Here is a 22,011-nt window from a genome sequence, read left to right as displayed (position 1 = left end):
AAGAGAGCTACATTACGCACTAAAAATGGAATAGTTCAATTTCCAGTTAAAAAAATTGATTTTTATTTTTAAAAAACGATTTTTTAACAAATTTGTTCCATGTTCAATCAATCAAAGAAATGAATTTTTAATTAAAATGAAGAATTTTTCACGAAAAAACCATTTTTAACAAAGTAGTTTAACTTTCAACCACTTAGTTGAATTTTCAACCAAAAAAAGATGAAATCATTTTGTTAAAATTCATTTTTTTGGGAGAGGAAATTAATGCTCTCAGTTAAAATTTTTTTTCGGGTTAAGAATTCAACTACTTGGTTAAAAGTTGAGCTGGTTTGTCAAAAATGGATTATTTGGTTGAAGATACATAATTTTAGTTGAATTAGTTTTTTTAGGGAAAAATTAATTTTTTTAATTGAAAATGTAACTATTTCATTTTTTGTAGATTTTTTGTTTAAATTGAACATTTATCTTTTTTGGTAGAAAATTAATCTTTTTGGTCAAATATAATGTTTTTGGTTGAAAATGTAACTATTTGGTAAAAAATTAATCTACTTTGGTTGATGATTTAACTGTTTTATTGAAAATTCAATAATTTGTTTGAGACTTTATTTATCTATTTTTATTAATCTATTTATTATCTATTTACCTATTTGTATTAATCTTGCGGTTAAAATTTAATTTGTTGGGTTGAAAATTCAACTATATACTTGGTTGGAAGGACAATTAATTTCTCAAAAAATTGATTGTTTGGTGAAAATTTGAACCATTTCACTAAAAATTCTTTGTTTCGGGTAAACAATTAATCTTCTAATTATAAGTATAACAATTCGATTTTTTAAACAAAATGTATCTTTCTTAGTTAAAAATTCAACTATTTTGGAAAATTCACCTTTTTTATTAAATTCCACTCTTTTTTATTTAAAATTAAAATATTTTTTGATTGAAAATTCAACTATATGGTTGAAGGTTAACTTTTTTTTGAAAATTAAACAGTTGAGTTAAAAAGTTTCTTTTTTGGTTTGGAAAGTTAGCTGCTTGGTTGAAACATTAAATATCACATTTATGGTTGAAAATTTATCTTTTTTCGTTAAAAATAATTAAAGTTTGTGGAAAATTAAAAAAATGTGGTTAAAAAGTAATTTTTTTTATTTGAAAATTTTACATTTTGTTTGCAAATTCATCTCCTTGGTTGAAAATTTAACCTTTTTGTTAAAGAATCGTTTTTTTATATTGCTGAAAATTAAATAAAAATGTATCTGTTTGGTGGAAAATTTAATTATTAGATTAAAAATGAATTCTTCCACATTAAAAATTAATTTTTAGACTAGAAGTACGAATATTCTCGCACGAAAATATATATTTTTGGTAGAAAATTCAACTATTTGGTTGACAATTTTATTTTAAACGTCCTTGAATATTTTCGAATACTGTTTGTTGGAAATTAAATAATTTTGTTGAAAAGTATTCTTTCTGGTTGAAAAGTTAACAAATTTGTTAAAATGCTTCTTTTTTAGACTAAAATTCATTTCTTTGGGTACAACTTAAACTATTTTGCTGAAAATGTTGTTGTTGATGTTAAAAATTTATTTTTAATTGAATGTAAAACTATTTCATTTGAACAGTTATCTGTTTGATTAAAAATTGAAATATTTGGTTAAAAATTAGTCTTCATTTATTGAAAAATAATTTTTTAACTGGAAGAATAAATATTTCAGTTAAATATTCAATTTTTAAAATGAAAATAGACCTCTTTGTCTAACCAGTTATTCATTTTGTTAAAAATCTAAAAATATAATAATTTTTCAGAAAATCCTTTTTTATGGTTGAAAATTCTTTTTTTTTAACTGGAAACGTAACGATTTTATTTTTGGTGAAAATTCATCTTTCTAAATTTTTGTTTACAATTTTTTTTGTTCTGTTGAAAAGTCGTCTTGTTTTGTGGAAAATTATTCTTCTTTGTTAAAAATTTAGGTTTTTGGTTAAAAATTCAATTGCTTGGTTAAAAATTAACTTAATTTGTTGAAAATTATTCTTTTTCGTCGAAAAGTTGACTCCTTTATTAAAAATTATTTTTTTTTTAGTTGGAACTTCACCCTCTTTGGGTAAAATTTAAACTATTTTACAAAAAATGTTTTTTTTTATATAGATAAAATTTCATTTTTAACTGAAAAAAAATATTCTTGTTAAAAATGTATCTTTTTGGTTGAAAATTGAATTATTTGGTTAAAAATTCGTTTTTTTTTAAACTTGAAAATTCATTTTTAACGGGAAGAATAAATATTTTAGTTGGAGATTCCTTATTTTAGTATAAAACTCATATCTTTCATTGAGAATGTAATTATTGTGTTGAAAATGATCAAAAATGTAACTATTGTCTTCAATTTTTTTTTGTTGGTTGAAAATAAACTTTTGTTCCTGAAAACGTAACTATTTTATTTTTGATTAAAATTCGTCTCCCTTAATTTAAATTCATGTATTTTGCTAAAATTTCATTTTACTAATGTAGAAATTAAGATTCTTGTTTGAAAATTTTCATTTTTGTAGAAAATTCACCTATTTTGTTGACAATTAATTTTCTTTTTGAAAATTCATTGTATTTGTTGAATATTGGAACTTTTAGTTGAAAACTCGATTTATTGGTTGAACCTTGATTTAATTTTTAAAAATTCCTCTTTTTGGATTAAAATTAACATTTTGGCACAAATTTATGTATTTTGCTAGAAATTTTGTTTCTTTGTTAAAAATTTGTCTTTTTCGGTTAAAAATTCAAGTTGTTGGTAAAAAATCTAACCGTTTGGTTGAAAAGATAAACTGCATTGCTGCAAATTCTTTTTTATTTCAAAATTCATCTCTTTAGGTAAAACGTTGACTATTTTGCTGAAAAATCGTATTATTTTTTTGGTAGAAAATTAATTTTGAATTGAAAGTAATTTTATTCCAGTGGATACACGGAGAGAAATTAAAAGAGATTAATTCACGGAACTGCTCCTTGATTTTAATCACGCTCTGGCGCAAGAACTAAGATCTCGGAACCCTTGCTTTTAGATCAAAGGATGTTGCTTTAAAAGCATAAGTTCCGAGATTTTGTTTCTTGCACCAAAGCGGGAATAAAATCAAGGAGCAGTTCCGTGAATAAATCTCTTTTAATTTCTCTCCTTGTATAATTGATATTTGAGTTCAAAATTCGTTTCCTCGGTTGAAACTTGAACTATTTTGGTGAAAACTCTTTTTCTTTAATTGAAAAAAATTGTTAACTAAAAGTAGAATCACTCCAATTGCAGATTCATCATAACAGCTGCTCTTGAAGATAGCTTCCGGTCAGGAAATTTTCGATAAAAATAATTGTCATAAAAGTCTTATGCTAAGAGAAAGAAAAAAATCGCTTGATCGATTCAATACTTCATTCTACATTTTCAAACAACTACTTTAATAGTACTTTTAGAAAAAAAAGGAAAAATCGAAAAAGTTGAAAGTAATATTCGCTTGAGTATTCGAGTGAAGATGGGACAACAGTCCTTCTCTCAGATAATGCAGATTCAATTAAACTCGGCATGCGAAAAACTTTTTCAATCAGAGCAGAATGTATCATGTGGTCTTTTGCTTTCACGAATCAAGGTCTTTTTTCAATAAAAATTTCTAATTCTCATAATAACTAAAATAATTAAAATTAAATTTTAACTGAAATTTTAAATTTTAGCTTCTCCGCTTCGCGCTCGATTGTACATTTATCTCGCGCTTCGCGCTCGATTATGTATTTACGTCGCGCTACGCCCATTCTTGCGCAAATATTTTAAAATCAAGACTCAAAACATCCACCACTGTAATTTTGTGATTGTGAATTCTCTTTCGTTAAAGCTCTTTCGGCTTTAACTAACACATTCTCATCACGCATCCCCATTTTGTATGTAACTCTGTCTGGGATTGCTTATTCAGATATTTCAAAATAAAGCACAAATTGTATTTATCATGATTATCTTAATATTAATTCCTTATTTTGCTTTAAATTATAATCTAAGCTGCCCTAATGACTAACAATTATTTAATGAGAAATTTCAATGAGTTTTCGGTATTTTTTGAAAGCGTAACTTTTGTATATTTATTTTTTTCATAGCTTGTGTCGTTTGTCAAAAAATTTAATTATATTATTTTTGTTGCTATTTACGCATTAAACAAAAACTGTACATCTTATAATAAATAATTAATAAAAATTTGTAGCTCTTTTTTGATGAACAAGTTTTGTCTTATTTTTTTTCGTAGCTTGTGTCGTTAGTCCAAACAATTTTTATTATTTTATTTTTAAAAAAATTCACTTACTTTTTGAATTTTTATAAAAAATAGCTAGTATACGAACTCGTTCTTTTTTTTGGCCTTTAAAAAGTGTGCCACAGGAGAATCCAGTCTGATGAATTTTTTGAAAGTTATCGAGCCTACAGATTACAGACATTGAGACAAACACCTTCGTAAAACGTTTTTTCTGACTCAGGGTTTTTCATTTTTTTCAGTTTAAAAAACTAATTTTTTACTAAAAAAACTAATTTTAAAGACAATAGTTGAATTTTCAACTAAATTCAAGAATCTAAGAAAACCAGAAAGCTAAAGTTTTAACAAAGTTGTTGAATTTTGAACTAAAAAGATCAATTTTTAACCAAGAATGGAATCGTTCAAATTCCAGTTAAAAAAATTAATTTTCTACTAAACTGATAAATTTTCTGTCAAAAAAATTAAATTTTCAACAAAAAAAAAATTTCAACGAAATAGTTGAATTTTAAACAAAAAATTAAAAAATGTATCTGAAAATGGAATAGTTGAACTTTCAGTTAAATAAATTAATTTCAAATGCAAAAAACCAATTTTTAACAAAAAAATTCAATTTTCAACCAAGAATAACTTTGTAACGAGATCGTTTGAATTATAAATAAAATAGATGAAATTTTGACAAAATAGTTGAAATTGCAATAAAGAAAATTATTAGTTAAATTAGAATAGTTAAATTTCAGTTGAAAAATTAATTCTTAACAAAACAAAAAAAAAGATTCTCCAACAAAATAATTTGATTTACAACAAAAGAGATAAATCTTTAACGAAAATGAAGAATTTTCAACCAAAAACTGACCTTTTAACAAAATTGTTCAGTTTGTTACAAAGATTAAATTTGAACAAAATAATTTAATGTTAAAAAAAAACATGAATTTTTACCCAAGAAGAAAATAATTTTTTACCGGAAAAGAAGAATTTTCAACACAATGCGTGAAATTTAAAACAAATAGTGGAATTTCCAAACTAAAAAGAATAATTTAAAACAAAAATAGAGTATTTATATTTTCAATTGAAAAATTGATTTTTTTCAAACAAAAAAAAGCACAAATTCTTAACAAAATAGTTACATATTTATTGAAAATATTTCAATTTTCCATCAAAAATAGAATAATCGAATTTTCAATTGAAAAATTAATTCTTAACCAAAAATCAACAATTGTTAAAAAAAAAGTTAAATTTGTAGCCAAAGAGAGAAATTATCAACTAAAATGGAAATTTCTCAATTGGAATCGATGAATGAAATAAATTAGAAAATGAATATTAAATAAAAGTGACAAATTATTAACAAAATAATTTAATTTTGACCAAAAAGAAGAATTTTCAACTAAAATGATGAATCTTCAACTGAAATAATTATACTTTAAGTTAAAAAATTAATTGTCAATAAAAAAGCGATTTTTAAACAAAGTACATTATTCTTCAATCAAGTAATTTAAAGATACGAATTTTTCAACAGGAATATTATTTGACACAGAAAAGAAGAAATTTTAATAAATTACATAAATTTTCGAATATTTATTTAAATTTTCAACCCAAGAGATGAATTTTTTAACAAACAATACAAAGTTTAAAAAAAATCAAAATAAAAATTTCAACTTTTAAGGAAAGAAATGAATTCTCAACTAAAGGATTATTCTTAAGCTGGAATAGTTAAATTTTCATTTAAAAAATTAATTTTCAAACGAAAAAAAAGTATTTTCAACAAAAAAAACTTCAACCTTCGAGAAAAGAGATTAATTTGCAACTCATATGATAAGTTTTCAACTCGAACAAAGAAGATCAATTTTCAACGAATAATTTCATAATAGATATTAAAAAGAATAATTTCATCTTTGATAAAAAACAGTTAAATTTAACCAAAAAGGACAAATTTAAAAAAGTCGTTAAATCCTCAGCAGTTTCGATTTTTAAATTTATTAAATAAAACTAGAACAACTTAATTATGAAAATTAAAAAATTAAACCCAGAGGGATACAATAATTTTAAATTAAAAATGTTTTTTTTTGTTTTTAAATAAAAAATACAATATTTTTGTTTTATTTGGGTTTCAAAGAAAATTATTAAAAATGTAAAGTTAGTTTACATTTTGATAAATTCTTACAATAATTAAATATTATATTTAATGTCTACTTAATGAAAATTTAAAAAATTTTAAACTTAGATAAATATTTTCAAATATATATAATATCTGCTCAAAATTTCGAAAACACTTCTGAATCTTTTAATAAAATTATTTTTGTTACTTTTTGAAAATTAAAAAATTTGTAACACGATGATAATTCTTATTTAAAGTATTTTAAACTAAAAAATCTTTAATGTGGATAGACAGAAGACCATTTTCCAAAATTATACTTAATTTCAAAAATATTTAATTTTTACGAATTCAGTGAATTTAAATCCTAAATAATTTAGTTTCAAACTCGCAAAATGGAAATAAGTTAAATGAACTATAATAGATAATTCTGCAAGGTCAAAAAACTTTCACTAATTGCGATAGCATATTCTAGTTTTGACTATGATAATTTTTCAGTTAAAAAAACAAAAAGTTGTATATTTAAAGAAAAAAGGGGGAAAAGGGGAAGTTTTTCGAGAATAGGGGAAAAAGGGGAATTTCAAAAAGGGAAAATGTGTGCTTAATTTAAATTCGGGGTAAAAGTGCTATAATTTCCAAATAGTAAACTGCAGTACTCGGACCTTAATCAAATCTCGTGAGCATAAAGACTGGATATATCCCTTGCGTTTGGTGAAATCGTATAACTACAGTCTGCACGATTTCAGCATATAACATATATCCGTTTCTAGGGAAACGTTAGTAAAATGGATCAAACTGCTTTAGGGCTCTAGTCCACATTCTGTATGGTCAGCGCCTTGAACAAACCCACGCTCCCCACCCCTCCATCCCACTGTAAGTGCAATACATAGTTCCTCCTATACACTTCACAGTAACCGAGTAAGGGTGTGCAGAACTTTCCTCTTAAATCCCTCTTACGAGCAAACTCATTCACTGTTTCCAACAGCCATGCAAACTCAACATATTCATGATAAACCTTCCATTCAGGTAATTATCGTCAATGGTTATTTCTGCTCATATAAAATAACAAAAATTAGTCAAAGCCTAGAAAAATGGGTTTTCTAACCTATTTAGCAGTTCATTTAAACTTTTAGTTCTCTCCCTCTATTATTTTTCTCTTTTACTTTCCATTTTCCGTTAGTTCCCCTGCCCTCTCCTATTTATCCATCCTCTACTTTCCATCCGCTCACTTCCCCTACTCTTCGCCCATACTTCTTCTACGTTCCCTCTCCTCACTTTCCTACTCTTTCTATCAATTCATCACTTGCTCTACATCCCTTCCTCTTAAACAAACCCACGCTCCACCCTGTCCCATTGTAATTGCAACACATGTTTTCTTCTTTTTACTTAACAGCAAACAGGTTTGTGTTTGCAGAATTTCCCTCTTACTAGCTCTTATAAAACAAAACAAAAAATTAGACAAATTCTACAAAAAATGGTTTCGTAGACGATGAAGGCGTTAATTATGTTGTATAAATCTCCTTTTATAGTACTTTCCGTCCTACAGGCTCCATTTTTCCCTTACTTTCTTCATCTCTCCTACTTGTTCATTCTCTACTTATCTATCCTCTACTTTACACCCGCTCGCTTCCCCTACTCCCCGGTACTTCTCTTACGTTCTCTCCCCTCATTTTCCTACACTTTCTGCCATTCCACCCTTTCCTCCACATCCCCTCCTCTTAAGAAACCCCACGACCTACCCATCCCATTGTAGTTGCAATACATATTTCCTTCTTTACACTTCACAGTAACCAAATCCGGGTTTGCAAAATGTCCCTATAACTTCTTTCTTACTAGTTAATATAAAATAAAACAAAAAATGAGAGAAAGTCCACAGAAAGGGTTTCGAAGGTGATTAAGGTGTTAATTGAGTCGTTCGAATTTCTTCCTCTAGTAATTTCCTATCCTTACTCACCCTTTTCCCTTTACTTCCTTCTCCTCTACTACTTTTCCATCCTCTACTTTCCATCTGCTCACTTCCCCTCTATAAACAAGTAAAAAAAAAAACACAAGTAAAACAAGTAAGAGAGGGGAGATCATCTCCTACTTGTTTTAATTTCCCTCTCCTCACTTTCCTACTCTTTCTACTCGACCATTCTACCAATTTCTTTACATCCCCTCCTCTTAAATAAACCCACGCACCACCCGTCCTATTGTGATCGCAATACGTATTTCCTCCTTAACACTTCACATTAACCGGGTCTGGGAGTAGAGACCTTTTTTCTCGTTTCCCTATTATTACCTAACTCATTCACTACTGTTTCTAACAGCTATGCGAATTGAACATATTCATGATAAACGATCTATTAAAGTAATTGTAATAAATAATTAGTAAGTCGTTCAAATCTCATCGTCTAGTACTTTCCCTTTCTAACTTTACCCTTTCCCCTTTTAATACTTTCCTAACCCCTCTCCATCCTTAATTATCCATCCTCTACTTTTCAACCTCTCACTTTCCCTGCGTCCCCTCTCCAGACTTTCCTAATCTTCCAAACTCTGCTCTACTTCCCCTACTTCTCCATTCCTTGAACACACCCAAGCCCATCTCACTCTAAGTGGCAACTATTCTGCTCAGAAAAAAGAAGAAAAAAAGTCAAAGCCTACAAAAAAGGGGTTTGTAGCCCATAAGGCCGTTTATTAAGTCGTTCAAATATCCCCATCCTATAATTTTCTGCCCTTACTCCCCTATTTTTCCATAACTCTCCCCCTCTCCAGCGAATTCACATCTCTTTCTCTATTTATCCAGAGTAATCCACTTGCAATACTGATAACTTGGAGTAATCCAATTTTAATCTAATGTAATCCAGTTAATTCGAAGTAATTTAGGTAATCCAACTAATTAAATTGTAACCCAGAGTAATCCATGTTATAAAAAGTTCTGTGGTTCGATTCCCAGTCGAGCGATTTGAGTAGATCTTTTTTCAGAAAAATTTAATTTTAAGAATTTATAAATTTATTTTTCATATTGTTTAAAATAACGTTAAGTATTTTCTATTATCTGAAAAGTTGACTTGATCGATAGATTTGATTTCTGATTTCACAGATTGTGGAATGACGTCTACACTGATCGATAGTAACTACCTCTGATAATTTAATTTTTAGTTTTAAACTATTTGATTCAATATTTTATGTTTATGTTTTATACTAAGAATTGAGCTCTCCTACTTTTAGATGAAATTTTTTTCATTTAAAAATTCAACTATACTTATTTAAACTTTAACTAATTTATTAAAAATTAATTTTTCTGATTGAAGATTCTTGACCTTAAGTGAAAAATGAAAATGCTTTCATTGAATATTTAACTTTGGTTGAAAATTCACTTTTTTAATTGAAAAATCGTATTTTTTTGTTGTTCAAAATTTAATTATTTTGTTAACATTTTTTAATTTTTGTTTTAACTGAAAATTTAACCGTCCCATGTTTGATTAAAAATGTATTTTATTCAGTTGAAAACTCAACTATTTGTTTGAAAACTTCTGTTTTTTGTTGAAAAATATTCGTTTATGGTAGAAAATTAAACTTTTTGGATAAAAATTCATTTTTTTCGTTAAACATTACTTTTTTATTAAAGAATTTTTTAAAGATTTTTTAAAAGAATTTTTGCGATAGGAATTTCATTTTTTGGATAGAAAATTCATCTGTTCGGTTGAAGGTTTAACATTTTCATTTCAAATTTATTTGTTTAAAAACTTATTTCTATAACTGAAAATCAAACTATTCTTTTTTGTTGTTGAAATTTTATCTTTTTTAGTTGAAAATGCATCTATTCTGTTGGAAACGCATTTTTTTGTAGCAAAATAACCATTTAGGTTGAAAACTATATTAAAAATTAAAATATTTGAAAACAAATTCATGTCTTTTGTTAATAATGATTATTTTTTTGGTAGAAATTTCATCTATTTGATTAATTTAAAAAAAAATAAAAATAACTTTTTTAAACTGAAAATTTGTTTATTCCACTTTTCGTCAAAATTTTGTTTATAGACATTCAATGTGTTTGATTGTAAATAAATCTGTTTTGTTGAAAATTTATCTGTTTAATTGAAATTGTATTTTATTTGTTTGAAAAATTATTTCCCTAACTTTAATTTAAATTATATTTTTTCAAACATTTATCTTTTTTTTGGTTGAAAATTTTAGTATTAGGATAAAAACTTCATAAAAAAGTAATATATTTGGTTGAAAATGAGTTTTTGTTAATTGAAAAATGCATTTTTTCAACTAGAAATTCAACTATTCCATTTTTCTTTGATTTTTTTTTTTTCATAGACATTTAATCTTTTTGGTAGAAAAATTACTTTTTCTCTTACTTAAAATTAAACTATTCTATTTTTAGTTGAAAATTTATCATTTTTAGTAGAACATATTACTATTTGTATAAAACTTTATCTTTTTTTAGTAGAAAATTCATCTTCCGATTTGATAATTCAACTATTTAGTTAAAAATTGATTTTTTAATGAAGAAGCACAATTTTAGTTAAAAGTTGATTTCTTTGCTTCCAAATTTAAAAAATTTGGTTGAAAATTCTTTTTTTATTGTTGGAAATTATTTTTGTCTTTATGACACAAAAACTCAACATTTTGCAAATCATTGTTTGTCTTATTGTTTAAAAAAATGTTCTTCGTTGAAAATTCAATTGTTTTATTGAAAATTCTTATTTCTCGGTTTAATTTAAAAGTTTTTTGTATTGAAAATTCATATATCTTTTGGTACAAATATCAACTATTACAATTTTTGTTATGATGTAATTTTTTTTATCAGATTTTACATAAATTTAATATATTTTTTTAATAGTAAAAATCAAAATAATTTTTGCCGAGAATGGACGTCGTGCCGCGGGGATGGGTAAGAGGTGCAGTGGGATGTGCGATGTTCATTCAGGCGTGACCACATCTTGATTTAATAATTCTGGATTTAGTGTTTCTGAGAATTAATGACGAGCCACGGGGTTAGGCGAGAGGAGCCGCGAGTAAGCGCAGTGTTCACTCATGCGTGACCTAGCAGAACATGACTCTAAAACCACATTCGACTGTATTGTGCCCATTACATTGGTTCATTTTAAATGATATTTGTAATCAGATCAAGGATAAATATCGTTGGTTCAGCTATGAATTTTGTTCCGGGTAGAAGATCTTGAAATATTTAATAATATTCTTAAAAATGTGTATAAAGGTCAAGGATGGGATGGAATCACAATTTCCTCCTCTGGATCGTGCAGCTGTACTATCAGCATTGGAGGAATGTACAGACGCATTAGCCATATACCAGTACACTCTGAAGAAGCCATCGGTGCATATAGGCATTGATATCGAGTGCATACCACCGGAAGTGAGGTACACCCAATATGTCCAAGTATCAAATTTGACTCGAAAATGGCATCTTCATTTCTTATTATTTATTATCATTATTATTGTTATTGTCTTTTTGTTTTTAAGACTGCGGTGCAACATACGTGTTTGGCCAGGGGAGAGGAAAACTGCATAAAATTTAAATTCGAAGAAATTATCTTTAAAGAAAGAAAATTTTTTCTTAGTAATGCTACAGTTTTGTACTGATTTCGAACTTTTCATTTCTCATATTCGGAAGAAATTTTCTAAATTTATAAAATTAAAAACTTATACAAAAAATTAATATTAAGATGTAAAGATTCAATTTTTTGTTGTTGAAAATTAATTTGCTTAACTGAAAATTTAACTATTAAAGTTCAAGATTCACCATTTTAGTTGAAAATTTATTTATTTAGATAAAAATCAAAGTATTCTTGGCTAAAAGGTTATTTTGTTTTGTTGTAAGTCTATTAATATATTTTTGGCTAAGAATTCATATTTTTCGGCTAACATTTTTATTATTTGATTTTAAATTAAACTATTTGATCAAAATGAATTTTTTACTAGAACATTCGCCTATTTGACTTCCAAATTTCACAGTTTGGTTCAACTATTTCGTTGTAAATTTGTCTTTTATAGTATAAAATTTAATTATTTGATTGTAAATTTATGTATTTTGTTTGAAATTACGGCTTTTTTCGTATAAAAAACTCTTTTAAAAAACCTTTTTTGTTAAAAATTAATTTTTTTTGGTTCAAGGTTTATTATTTCAGTTTGATTAATTTTTTTGGTTAAAAATTCAAATATTTTTGATTGAACATTAATTTTTTTCTTGAAAAGTCTATTATTACATTTTTGTTAGGAAAATCGCCTGGTTCAAATAAACTTTTTATTATTTGGTTGTTAATTCAACTATTTCATGAAAAATTAATTTTTCATAGAAAATTCACCTGATTGAGTTAAAAATTCCGCAGTTTGGTTAATTATTTCACTTTTTCTTAAAAAATCTTTCTTCGTTCAAAATTTAAGTATTTTGTTTAAAAAATTTTTGTTAATTAATTTTTTTAACTGAAAAATTAAATATTCCATTTTTGGTTTTAAAAATTATTCTTTTTGGGTTAAAAATTCCACTAGTTGGTTGATTTTAGTTTGAAAATGCATTTCTTTGGTGGAAAATTTAACTATTTCGTTGGAAATTAACCTTTATATTTAAAAATTGATGTATTTTGTTAAAATTTCGTCCTTTTTTGGTATAAAATTGATCTTCTTATTAAAAAATCGTCCTTCAGGTTGAAAATTAAACTAGTTGGTTGAAAATGAAACTAGTTAGTTGAAAGCCGAATTTTTTCTTCAAAATTCATTTTTTTTTTTAGTTCAAAATTCATCTCTTTAAATAAAAATTAAACTCTTTAGTTAAAAATTTGTTTTTCTTTGTTGGAGGTTTATCATTTGATTTTAAAAATGGATCTCTTTGGATGAAAATTAAAGTACTCTCTTTATGATTCAAAATTTATATTCTTTAGTTTAAAGTTTAATTACTTTATTACAAATTTATTTTTATTGTTGAAAATTATTTTGTAAAAATGACTTCCTTTTTGTATAAATTTAAACTTTTTGTTAAAAATTCAGTTTGTTAGTTGAAACCTGAATTATTTTGTTAAAAATATATTTTTTCGGTTGAATATTCATTATTTTCGTTTTGAAATTCATCTCTTTGATTGAAAATTAAACTCTGTTATTAAAAAATTTGTTGTTGTTTTTGAGGATTCATCATTTTAGCTTGAAAATTTATCTTTTTGGTTAAAAATTAAAATCTTTTTTAAATATTTTGTTGTTGTTAAAGAATCATCAATTTAATATTAAAATGCATATTCTTTAGCTGAAAATTTAATTATTTCGTTGCTTGTCGACTGTTTTGAAAGAAAAATAATCTTCTTTGGTTAAATACTTAATTACTTAGGTGAACTCTTTTGCTAAAAATTAATTTTTTTTTGGTAGAAGATTCGACATTGAAGTTGAAAAAATATTGGTTTGTTTGATAATTAAATTGTTTTCTTGAAAATTCGTTTTTTTTGTTATAAATTTTTTTTACTGAAAATTTAACTATTCCAGTTAATGTAAGTTTAAAATCCATCTCTTTTGGTGAATATTTCTTTCTTGGCGGAATTCAACTGTTTCTGTTTTTAAAGTGCAATATTTTTTTATTTAAAATGAATTTTATTAGCAGAAAGTTAAACTCTTGCTAAATTTCTTTTTTAGTTCAATATTCAACGTTTTAGTACAAAATATCACTGATTTTTAAAAATATTTAATTATTTTTAATTAGTTTATTAAAAATTCCTGTTTCTGATCAAAATTATTTCTTCGAATTAAAAACTGAACTCAAAAGGAGCGAGGTTTTAAACACCAGTTTCTGAAATTATTTCCTTGTCCTTATAAATAAGAACTATCGTAGTTCATCTGCTGCAACTCTCGAATGCACCGTACTTTGCCAACTCCTTTTATATTCAGTTCAATATCACAAATCCACTATGGATACTTCCAATAATACCTCTGAAGCCTCTACAAACCCCCGCCCACAGTGGGACAGAATTAAAAAAAAACTGGCTCAAAGTCCATTTTTTAATACCAGTACATCCACTTTGTTCTGTCTGCCTTTTCTTATAATTATAAAATGATTTTAAAGAGAAAATAAATTGAATAAAAAAGTCTTAAATAATAATAAAAAAACATAGTCGAAAATTTGAAAATATTTTTCACATGTGATGTACAAAATCCCCGCCTGTGGTGACAGCAGGCAGTCCCACCCAACCATTGTGGCGCGGGACTGCCTATGTCCATGATCAGAAAGTACTAAAAGCGCCAACATTTTAATTTTTTATTCCGTCAGTCGAGTGTGAGAACGAGACTCGGACTGTTAATCATTAAGATTTAAAAAAAAGACCTCATTTTATTTTTAGCATATTTAAAAAAAAATTAGTTTATATACTATTTTTAACATTTAAAAAATCTAATACTTAACTTTATTTCTAGATATTCGAACGTCATAAGATGTCAGATATTCGGATCCAATGCGAACGTGGTTTTGAAATATTTAGAGCAGCATGCAATATTTGAGAAACTGCAGCGAGACAGGTCAACTTTAAATAATTTTCTTTGTCTCTGATTGTTTATATATATTTGGAGTGTTTATTCGTCTGGTCTTTCTGGATGAGTAGAAACGACCCACAGTGAGGCGAAATAGGAAATTGGGATTTAAAAAGTTCTACAATTCTAACTGATTTTACCTTGTACTTTAGTCGACTATACCCCGTACCATAGCCGACTTTACCCCGTACCCTAGTCGACTTTACCCCGTACCCTACCTGATTTTACACCGTACCTTAGCTGACTTTACCCCGTACCCCAACTGACTACCCTGTATCCTAGACAACTTTACACCGTACCTTAATTGGCTACCCCGTACTTTGGACAACTTTACCCCGTACTATAGCCGACTTTACTCCGTACACTAACTGGCTACCCGGTACCTTAGCCAACTTTATCCCGTACTGTAGCCGACTTTACCGCGTACCACAGCCGAATTTACTCCGTACCCTAACTGACTATCCCGTACCTTAGCCAACCTTACCTCGTATCCTAACTGACTACCCCGTACCATATCCGAATTTACCCCGTACCTTGGCAGACTTTACGTTGCACCCTAGCCGACGTTACCCCGTACCCTAACTGACTACCCGGTACCTTGGCCAACTTTATTCCGTACTGTAGCCGACTTTACCGCGTACCACAGCCGAATTTACTCCGTACCCTAACTGACTATCCCGTACCTTAGCCAACCTTACCTCGTATCCTGACTACCCCGTACCATATCCGAATTTACCCCGTACCTTGGCAGACTTTACGTTGCACCCTAGCCGACTTTACCCCGTACCCTAACTGACTACCCTGTACCCTAGTTAACTTTACCTCGTACCCTAATTGGCTACCCCGTACTATAGCTGACTTCACTCCGTATCCTAGCCGAACTTACCGCGTACCATAGCCGACTTTACTCCATACCCTAACTGGCTACCCGGTACCTTGGCCAACTTTATCCCGTACTGTAGCCGACTTTACCGCGTACCGCAGCCAAATTTACTCCGTACCCTAACTGACTATCCCGTACCTTAGCAAACTTTACCCCGTATCCTAACTGACTACCCCGCACCATAGCCGAATTTACCCCGTACCCTGGCAGACTTTACGTTGTACCCTAGCCGACTTTAACCCGTACCCTGGCCCACTTTACCCCATACCTTAGCCGAATTTACCCCGAACCCTAGTCAACCTTACCCTGATCTCCCCTACTTGAAAAAATTAAAGCTTATTAAATTCTGAACAAATTTGTTGAGCCGATTTTTTAAAATAAAGTTTAAACAAATCTAATTCAAGTTATAAAATGCCAAAAAACCATATTTTTTCTACCTGCTTTGCCTTATTAAATGATGTTTTCTTAGAAAGGCTCCGAATTAGTGAATTTACATTCGCTGTTTTTTGATACTGCAGATAAATTTTCTACGCTCCCTTAATTATTATAAACAAATTGAAGAATAAGATTGATTTTTGTTGTATTTTGAAGCCTGGAAGCATTTCTCATGTCGATCGTCTAATGGAATTCTGTAAAATCAATTTATTACTACAACTTTATATTAGAAGATTACTTTTTTATTGTTATAAACAATTATGTTAAGAAAATTAATGAAATAGAGTTTTTTTTAAATACAGAAGAGTCTTTTATTTTAGCAGAGTCGTTTATTTTATCATCAAGAATTAAATTTCATGAGAATATATTAACATTGAAGAATATTGTGTATTGTTATAAATAATTTCAGTAAACAAATTGATTAAATAGGCGATTTTATACATAGAAAGGCCTTTTTCTTCTAATCGCTTATCTCACCTTTAAGGATATTATTTATAGGGGATATATTAAAGTTAAAAACATTTTTCATTGTTATGAATAATTCTAATAAACAATTTGATCAAATAGAAGCTTTTAGATACAGAAAATTTGGTTTATTTAGAAAAATCGCTTATTTTAACCTCAATAATATTGTTCCAACAGGATGTATTGAAATTTGTAATTTTTTAAATGTTATAAACAAGGATCATAAAAAAATTTATTGAATAAGCGCTTTTGGTCACAGAATTTTTTTTCAGTGCAAATCCTTATTTTCTTCTCAAAAATAATAATTTTATTGTTATAAACACTTTTGATAAATATATAAGGTATATATTTATACTCAACAACAGTTTTAATTTTTATAAATCAATATTTCTAAACTTTAATCAGACAAATTTCATATTCCATTTTCGAGAAATTGTTAGGATGTGAAAAATGATTCAACATAGAAAATTGACACTATCAAAATAATTTATTTTAATCATTGTCTTAATAATTTAGTCTGGCCCAGATCTGGTTTTGGTCAGCTTTCTAATTTTTTTCATCATTTAAGAATTTCATGAGCTTAAATTAAAAAAATAGTGAATTTGAACAGAAATGCAGGGTCTGGAACTTTTCAGATCCAAATTTTTTATTTAGCCGCACTGCCCAATCATGTCAAATACAATTTTGAAACTAACTTATAAAATTGTAATTGTGCAGTTTGTATGTGGAAAGGCTCATAGCAGAGGCAAAGAAGGGTTTTCAGAAAAGTGGATTCCTGGATGAACTGATTAAGGAAGTTGAAAGTGCATCGACCAGGAAAAGTGAAGAGGAAACCTTACTATTGAAAAGTTCAAAACTTGAAGAGGAATTATCGAATCTTCGAAAAACTAGGGATGAGGAAATTAATTCGCATGAGGTGGAGGAAGAGAGACTCAAAATTGAACTACTTCAGGTGAAGGTATGTCCAATTTTTGGAGCTTCGTAGCCCCGGGCAGAAGCCCTCATAACTTTTTCCACGGAGGGGAAGTTAAGCGAAGGGAAGTGGGTTGCGAGGGGAGGGGAAGTGTGCGAAGAGAATTAGGGAAAGTGATGGATGAGAAATTGAGGGTAGCGAGGTGAGGGAAAGTTGAGGGATGGGATTAGTAGAAGTGATGGAAAGTAGGGGAAGTGAGGGGATTGGAGTAAGGAAAATGTTCACAGAGGTAGTGAGGGTAATGAAAAGAGGCGTAGAAAGAAAGTTAGGGAAAGCTGGATTAGGGAGGGGTAGAGTAATAGTTGAAGAAAAGAGAGGGAGAAAAGGGGAAAGTAGTGGCCCGATGGAAAAATGAAGGGGGAAGTAGTGGAAAGGTGGCGAAGTGACGAGAAAGAAGATGAAGGGAAGTAGGGGAAGTGAGAAGAGAAAAAGTAGAGGGATTGAATTAGTGGATGTTATCGTAATTGGGGAATAATAGAATAAATTATGGAAAGTAAGGGATGGAAGCAGGAAAACTGGGAATAGGGGTCGTAGAGAAGTTTGAGTAAGTGGGGGGTGTGGAAAGTATGATAGAAATCTGGTGTGGTTAAGTGAAGGACGAAGTGAAGAGGAAAGTAGTCGAAAGATGGGTAAGTAAAGGGGGAAGTACTGAATGCATTGGAAAGTAAAGGGGGAAGTAGGTGGAGGGAAAGCGATGAGAGCGGAATTTTAGGGATGTAAGTAGGCGAAGTGGTAGGATGAATGTATGAAATGTTAGAATATGAAGTAGGGGAAATGAAAAGAGGTGAGAGATAATAGTTGAATAAGAGGAGGGAGAAGTATTGAAAGGATGAGTGAGCAAAGAAGGAAGTTAAGGGGAAAGTAGTGGAAGGATATGTAAGTAAAGGGGGAAGTAGTGAAATAATGAGGAGGCGAAGAGGGTAGTAACTGGAGGGGTGATGAAGGGGAGGAGTGACATTAGGAGAAGTGATAAGAATTAAAAATAATAAAAGTATGCAAGTAGGAAAAGTGAGGGTATTAAAGTAAGGAAAAGAAGGAGAGAGGCAGTAGAGAAGCTAAGGTGAATAGATGGTATAAGAGATAGGGTTAGGATCGAAAGTACTCGAAGAGGCCGGAACACTAGAGATGTGAGAGGAGGAGTAATAGTGGAAGGGAGAGGAAGAAGCAGTAAAAGGTTGGGTAGTGAATGAGGAAGAGGATTAATGGAAGAAGTGGGGAAGTAGGTGAAATGAGGAAGAGTGGAGTAGTGGTAGTAGAGGAAGGGAGAGGTGGAGGTTGACGCAGGAGGAGCAGATTTATCGGATAGGAGGGGAAGTAGTCGAGAGGAGGGGGTATGAAGGGAAAGTATAGAAGGGGTAGCTTTGAATGCTTCAATTAACGTCTTAATATTCTGCTTGAATAATTTTGTACAAAAAATTGAATTTCAAAAGTGATATTTATTCATAAATTTAATTAAAATTATAATAAGCGAAGTATGAACTATTTTTGTGTTCTAATTTTCGACTTGGAGTTGAAAAGTGAATGATCAAATTACACATTAAGCCATTCTTCTTCTTGAAAAAATAAGCTGGGGTGGCTTAAAGAATGGTCTGAATTGTGTAAAGAATTGGTAAATACTTTGAGGGCAAAAATGAAATACGATTATTGTTTTTCCGATACTTCCGAATGAATTACAACAATCTTCCCTGTAGAGTAAGAAAATAAATATACCCAATTATTTAGGAAGAGAACAACTTAAGAAACACAGACTTCACATTCTTTCCCTTATTCCCATCTTTACCCCTTTTTTAAGAGGCCGTAGCTTCCCCGAAATTTGGAGAGTGCAGCACAAATATTTTCGGTAAAACTAGACACTTCGTTTTGAAAATTATTAAGAAAATGCAACTATTTTTTGTTGATTCTTTTTAATTAAAAAATTAATCTTATTGACTGAAAATTTAACTAAACCATTTTTGGATTTAGATTTATCGATTTTAGTTATTTTTCTGGATGGAAAATAAATCTTCTTGATTGAAAATTCAGCTACTTCTTAAGATTTAATTTGGTAAACATTGATTTTATGTGTAAAATATTTAAGTATTTTGTTGAAAAATCTTTTTTTTTTCGTTTCAAATTAATTTTTTAAAATGATAATTTAACTATTCCATTTTTAGTTGGAAATTAATCTTCCTAATCTTCCTAACTTGAAAAATGAACTTATCCATTTTTGACTAGTAGAAAATGAATCTTTTTTATTGAAAATTAAAATCCTGTGGTTTAAAAGTTTAATTAATTTGTTAAAAAATTTAGTTTGACTGGTTAAAGATTGAAGTATTTCATAGAAAATTTTTTGGTTGATAATTAATTTAAAAAAATGGTAATTTAACTATAAATTATTGGTTGAAAATTAACTATCTCAATTGAAAATCTAACTATTACGTTAAAAGTACAACTGCTTTGTTGAAAATTAATATTATTTGTAAAAAATTCGATTATTTTGGGTGAAAATTAATCTTCTTGATTTTAAATTTAACTACTTATGACACATTTCTTTTTTATTTGCAAAAATATTTAAATTATATTATTAATTTCATTATTATATAAGTATTTCATGAAAAATTTATCTTTTTTGGTCGAAAATTCAACTTCTTGTTTAAAACCTAAACTGTAAAAAAAACTTATTTGATTGGTTTAACGGTTACATATTTTGTTGAAAATTCGTTCAATTAGAATATATTTTTTTAAATAATAATAACAAAATTTCAAAAAAAAAATATTAATATTCAACAATTTAATTATTAATTAAAAATGGAGACTTTTTAGTTGGAAATTCAATAAGTTTTTTCGATAATGTATGTATTTGGTTGTGAATTCGTTTTTTTAAAAAGAAAATTCTTCTTTTTGATTAAAATTAAACAGATTGGTTGATAGTTCAACTTATTTCTTAAAAATTAATTTTGTTAATTTATAATCCATTTATCTTATTAAGAAATTAATTATCTTGTTAAAAATAATTTTTGTATGTGATAAAAATAAATTTATTTAATTAGAGATTTAGCTGTATTATTTTTAGTTAAATATTGATATTTTTCAGTTTAAAATTTAACTAACCTGTTTGAAAATGTAACTGTTTTGCAAAAAATACGTCCTACTGGCTGAAAAATTGAAATATTTAAAAAATTCAACTACTTTATCGAAAATATACTTACTTTGTAAAAAGTAAATTATTTTGGTCAAAAGTAATATGTTTTGTTAAAAAACTTAACTGTTTTGTTAAACATTTGTCTTTTTTCGATATAAAATTAATCTTTTTAGGAATAAAAATCTAATTTTTTTCTTGTCAAAAACTAAACTAGCGTGTTAAAAATTCGTCCTTTGGATATGAAACTCATCATTTTTTATTGAAGATTGATCTTCTTGATTGAAAATTAAATTGCTGGTTAAAGTTTAATTCATTAGTTCAAAATTTATTTCACCGGTCAAAAATTGACGTATTTTATAGAAAACCCTTTTTTTTGTTTGGAATTAATTTTTTTCAAATCATAAATTAACTATTCCATTTTTGGTTGAAAACTAACCTTCTTAATTAATAATTCAACTACTTGTTTCTTTTTTTAAAATAAATTTTATTGGTTGAAAATTAAAATATTTGGTTTAAAGTTCGTTCAATTTTACAGAAAATTATTATTAAAAAAATTAATATTCAACTATTTCTTTAATGGTTGAAAATGGACGATTTTTAATTTTGAAAATCATTAATTTTTTTCGAAAATTGATTATTTTGTTGTAAATTTGTCTTTTTTGGTTAGAAAATAACTCCTGGATTAAAAATTCAACTGCTTATTTAAAAGTTGAACTAATTCATTAAAAATTAATTTAAATAATTTAAGTTCAATTTATTAGGTTAAAAAATTAACTATTTTGGTGAAAAGGTTCTTTTAGTTAAATTTTTTTTTGAATTGGAAATTTAACTTTTTTGTTTTTAGTTGATGATAGTTTATAGTTTAAAATTTATACAATTGTTTTAAAAATTCAACTTTTTTACAGAAAATTCTTCTTCTTGATTAAAAAAAATAACGAATCTATTTTTAGCTAGAGATTTATTGTTTTTAGTGGAAAATTCAAAAGGTACATTGAAATTAACCTAATTTTAGATTTTGGAATCTCCTCTGATAAAAAATTATTTTTAGTTTGAAAATTAAATTATTTGGTATAAAATTCTTCATTTTGGATTGAAAATTTATATTTTTTGATAGAAAAGCTTTTGGTGGAAAATCTAACTGTTTGGTTGGAAAATTATCTGTCTTGATTCAAAAATCTTTTTTTGTTTTTTGTGATCATCTATGGCGTAGAAGTGAATGGTGGAAAAAGTAAAAAAAAAAATAAAATCTGGTTAAAAGATCAGTAGGGAGGGGG

At 27.8% G+C, this 22,011-nt stretch overlaps 1 protein-coding gene across 1 annotated transcript in view; it reads left to right on the top strand.

The window, feature by feature from the left end:
• The first annotated feature begins 11,207 nt into the window (after positions 1 to 11,207).
• Positions 11,208 to 22,011, top strand: part of LOC117181953 (dynein regulatory complex protein 9) — a 19,430-nt gene continuing 8,626 nt past the window's right edge. The window contains exons 1-4 of the mRNA XM_033374979.1: positions 11,208 to 11,231; positions 11,559 to 11,719; positions 14,747 to 14,848; positions 17,361 to 17,601. Of these exons, the coding sequence (XP_033230870.1) occupies positions 11,208 to 11,231; positions 11,559 to 11,719; positions 14,747 to 14,848; positions 17,361 to 17,601 (528 nt within the window). The remainder of the gene's footprint in view (positions 11,232 to 11,558; positions 11,720 to 14,746; positions 14,849 to 17,360; positions 17,602 to 22,011) is intronic.

Source organism: Belonocnema kinseyi, chromosome 10 (assembly GCF_010883055.1).
Source record: "Belonocnema kinseyi isolate 2016_QV_RU_SX_M_011 chromosome 10, B_treatae_v1, whole genome shotgun sequence".
Classification (NCBI taxonomy): domain Eukaryota; kingdom Metazoa; phylum Arthropoda; class Insecta; order Hymenoptera; family Cynipidae; genus Belonocnema; species Belonocnema kinseyi.
This window is presented reverse-complemented; position numbering and strand designations above follow the sequence as displayed.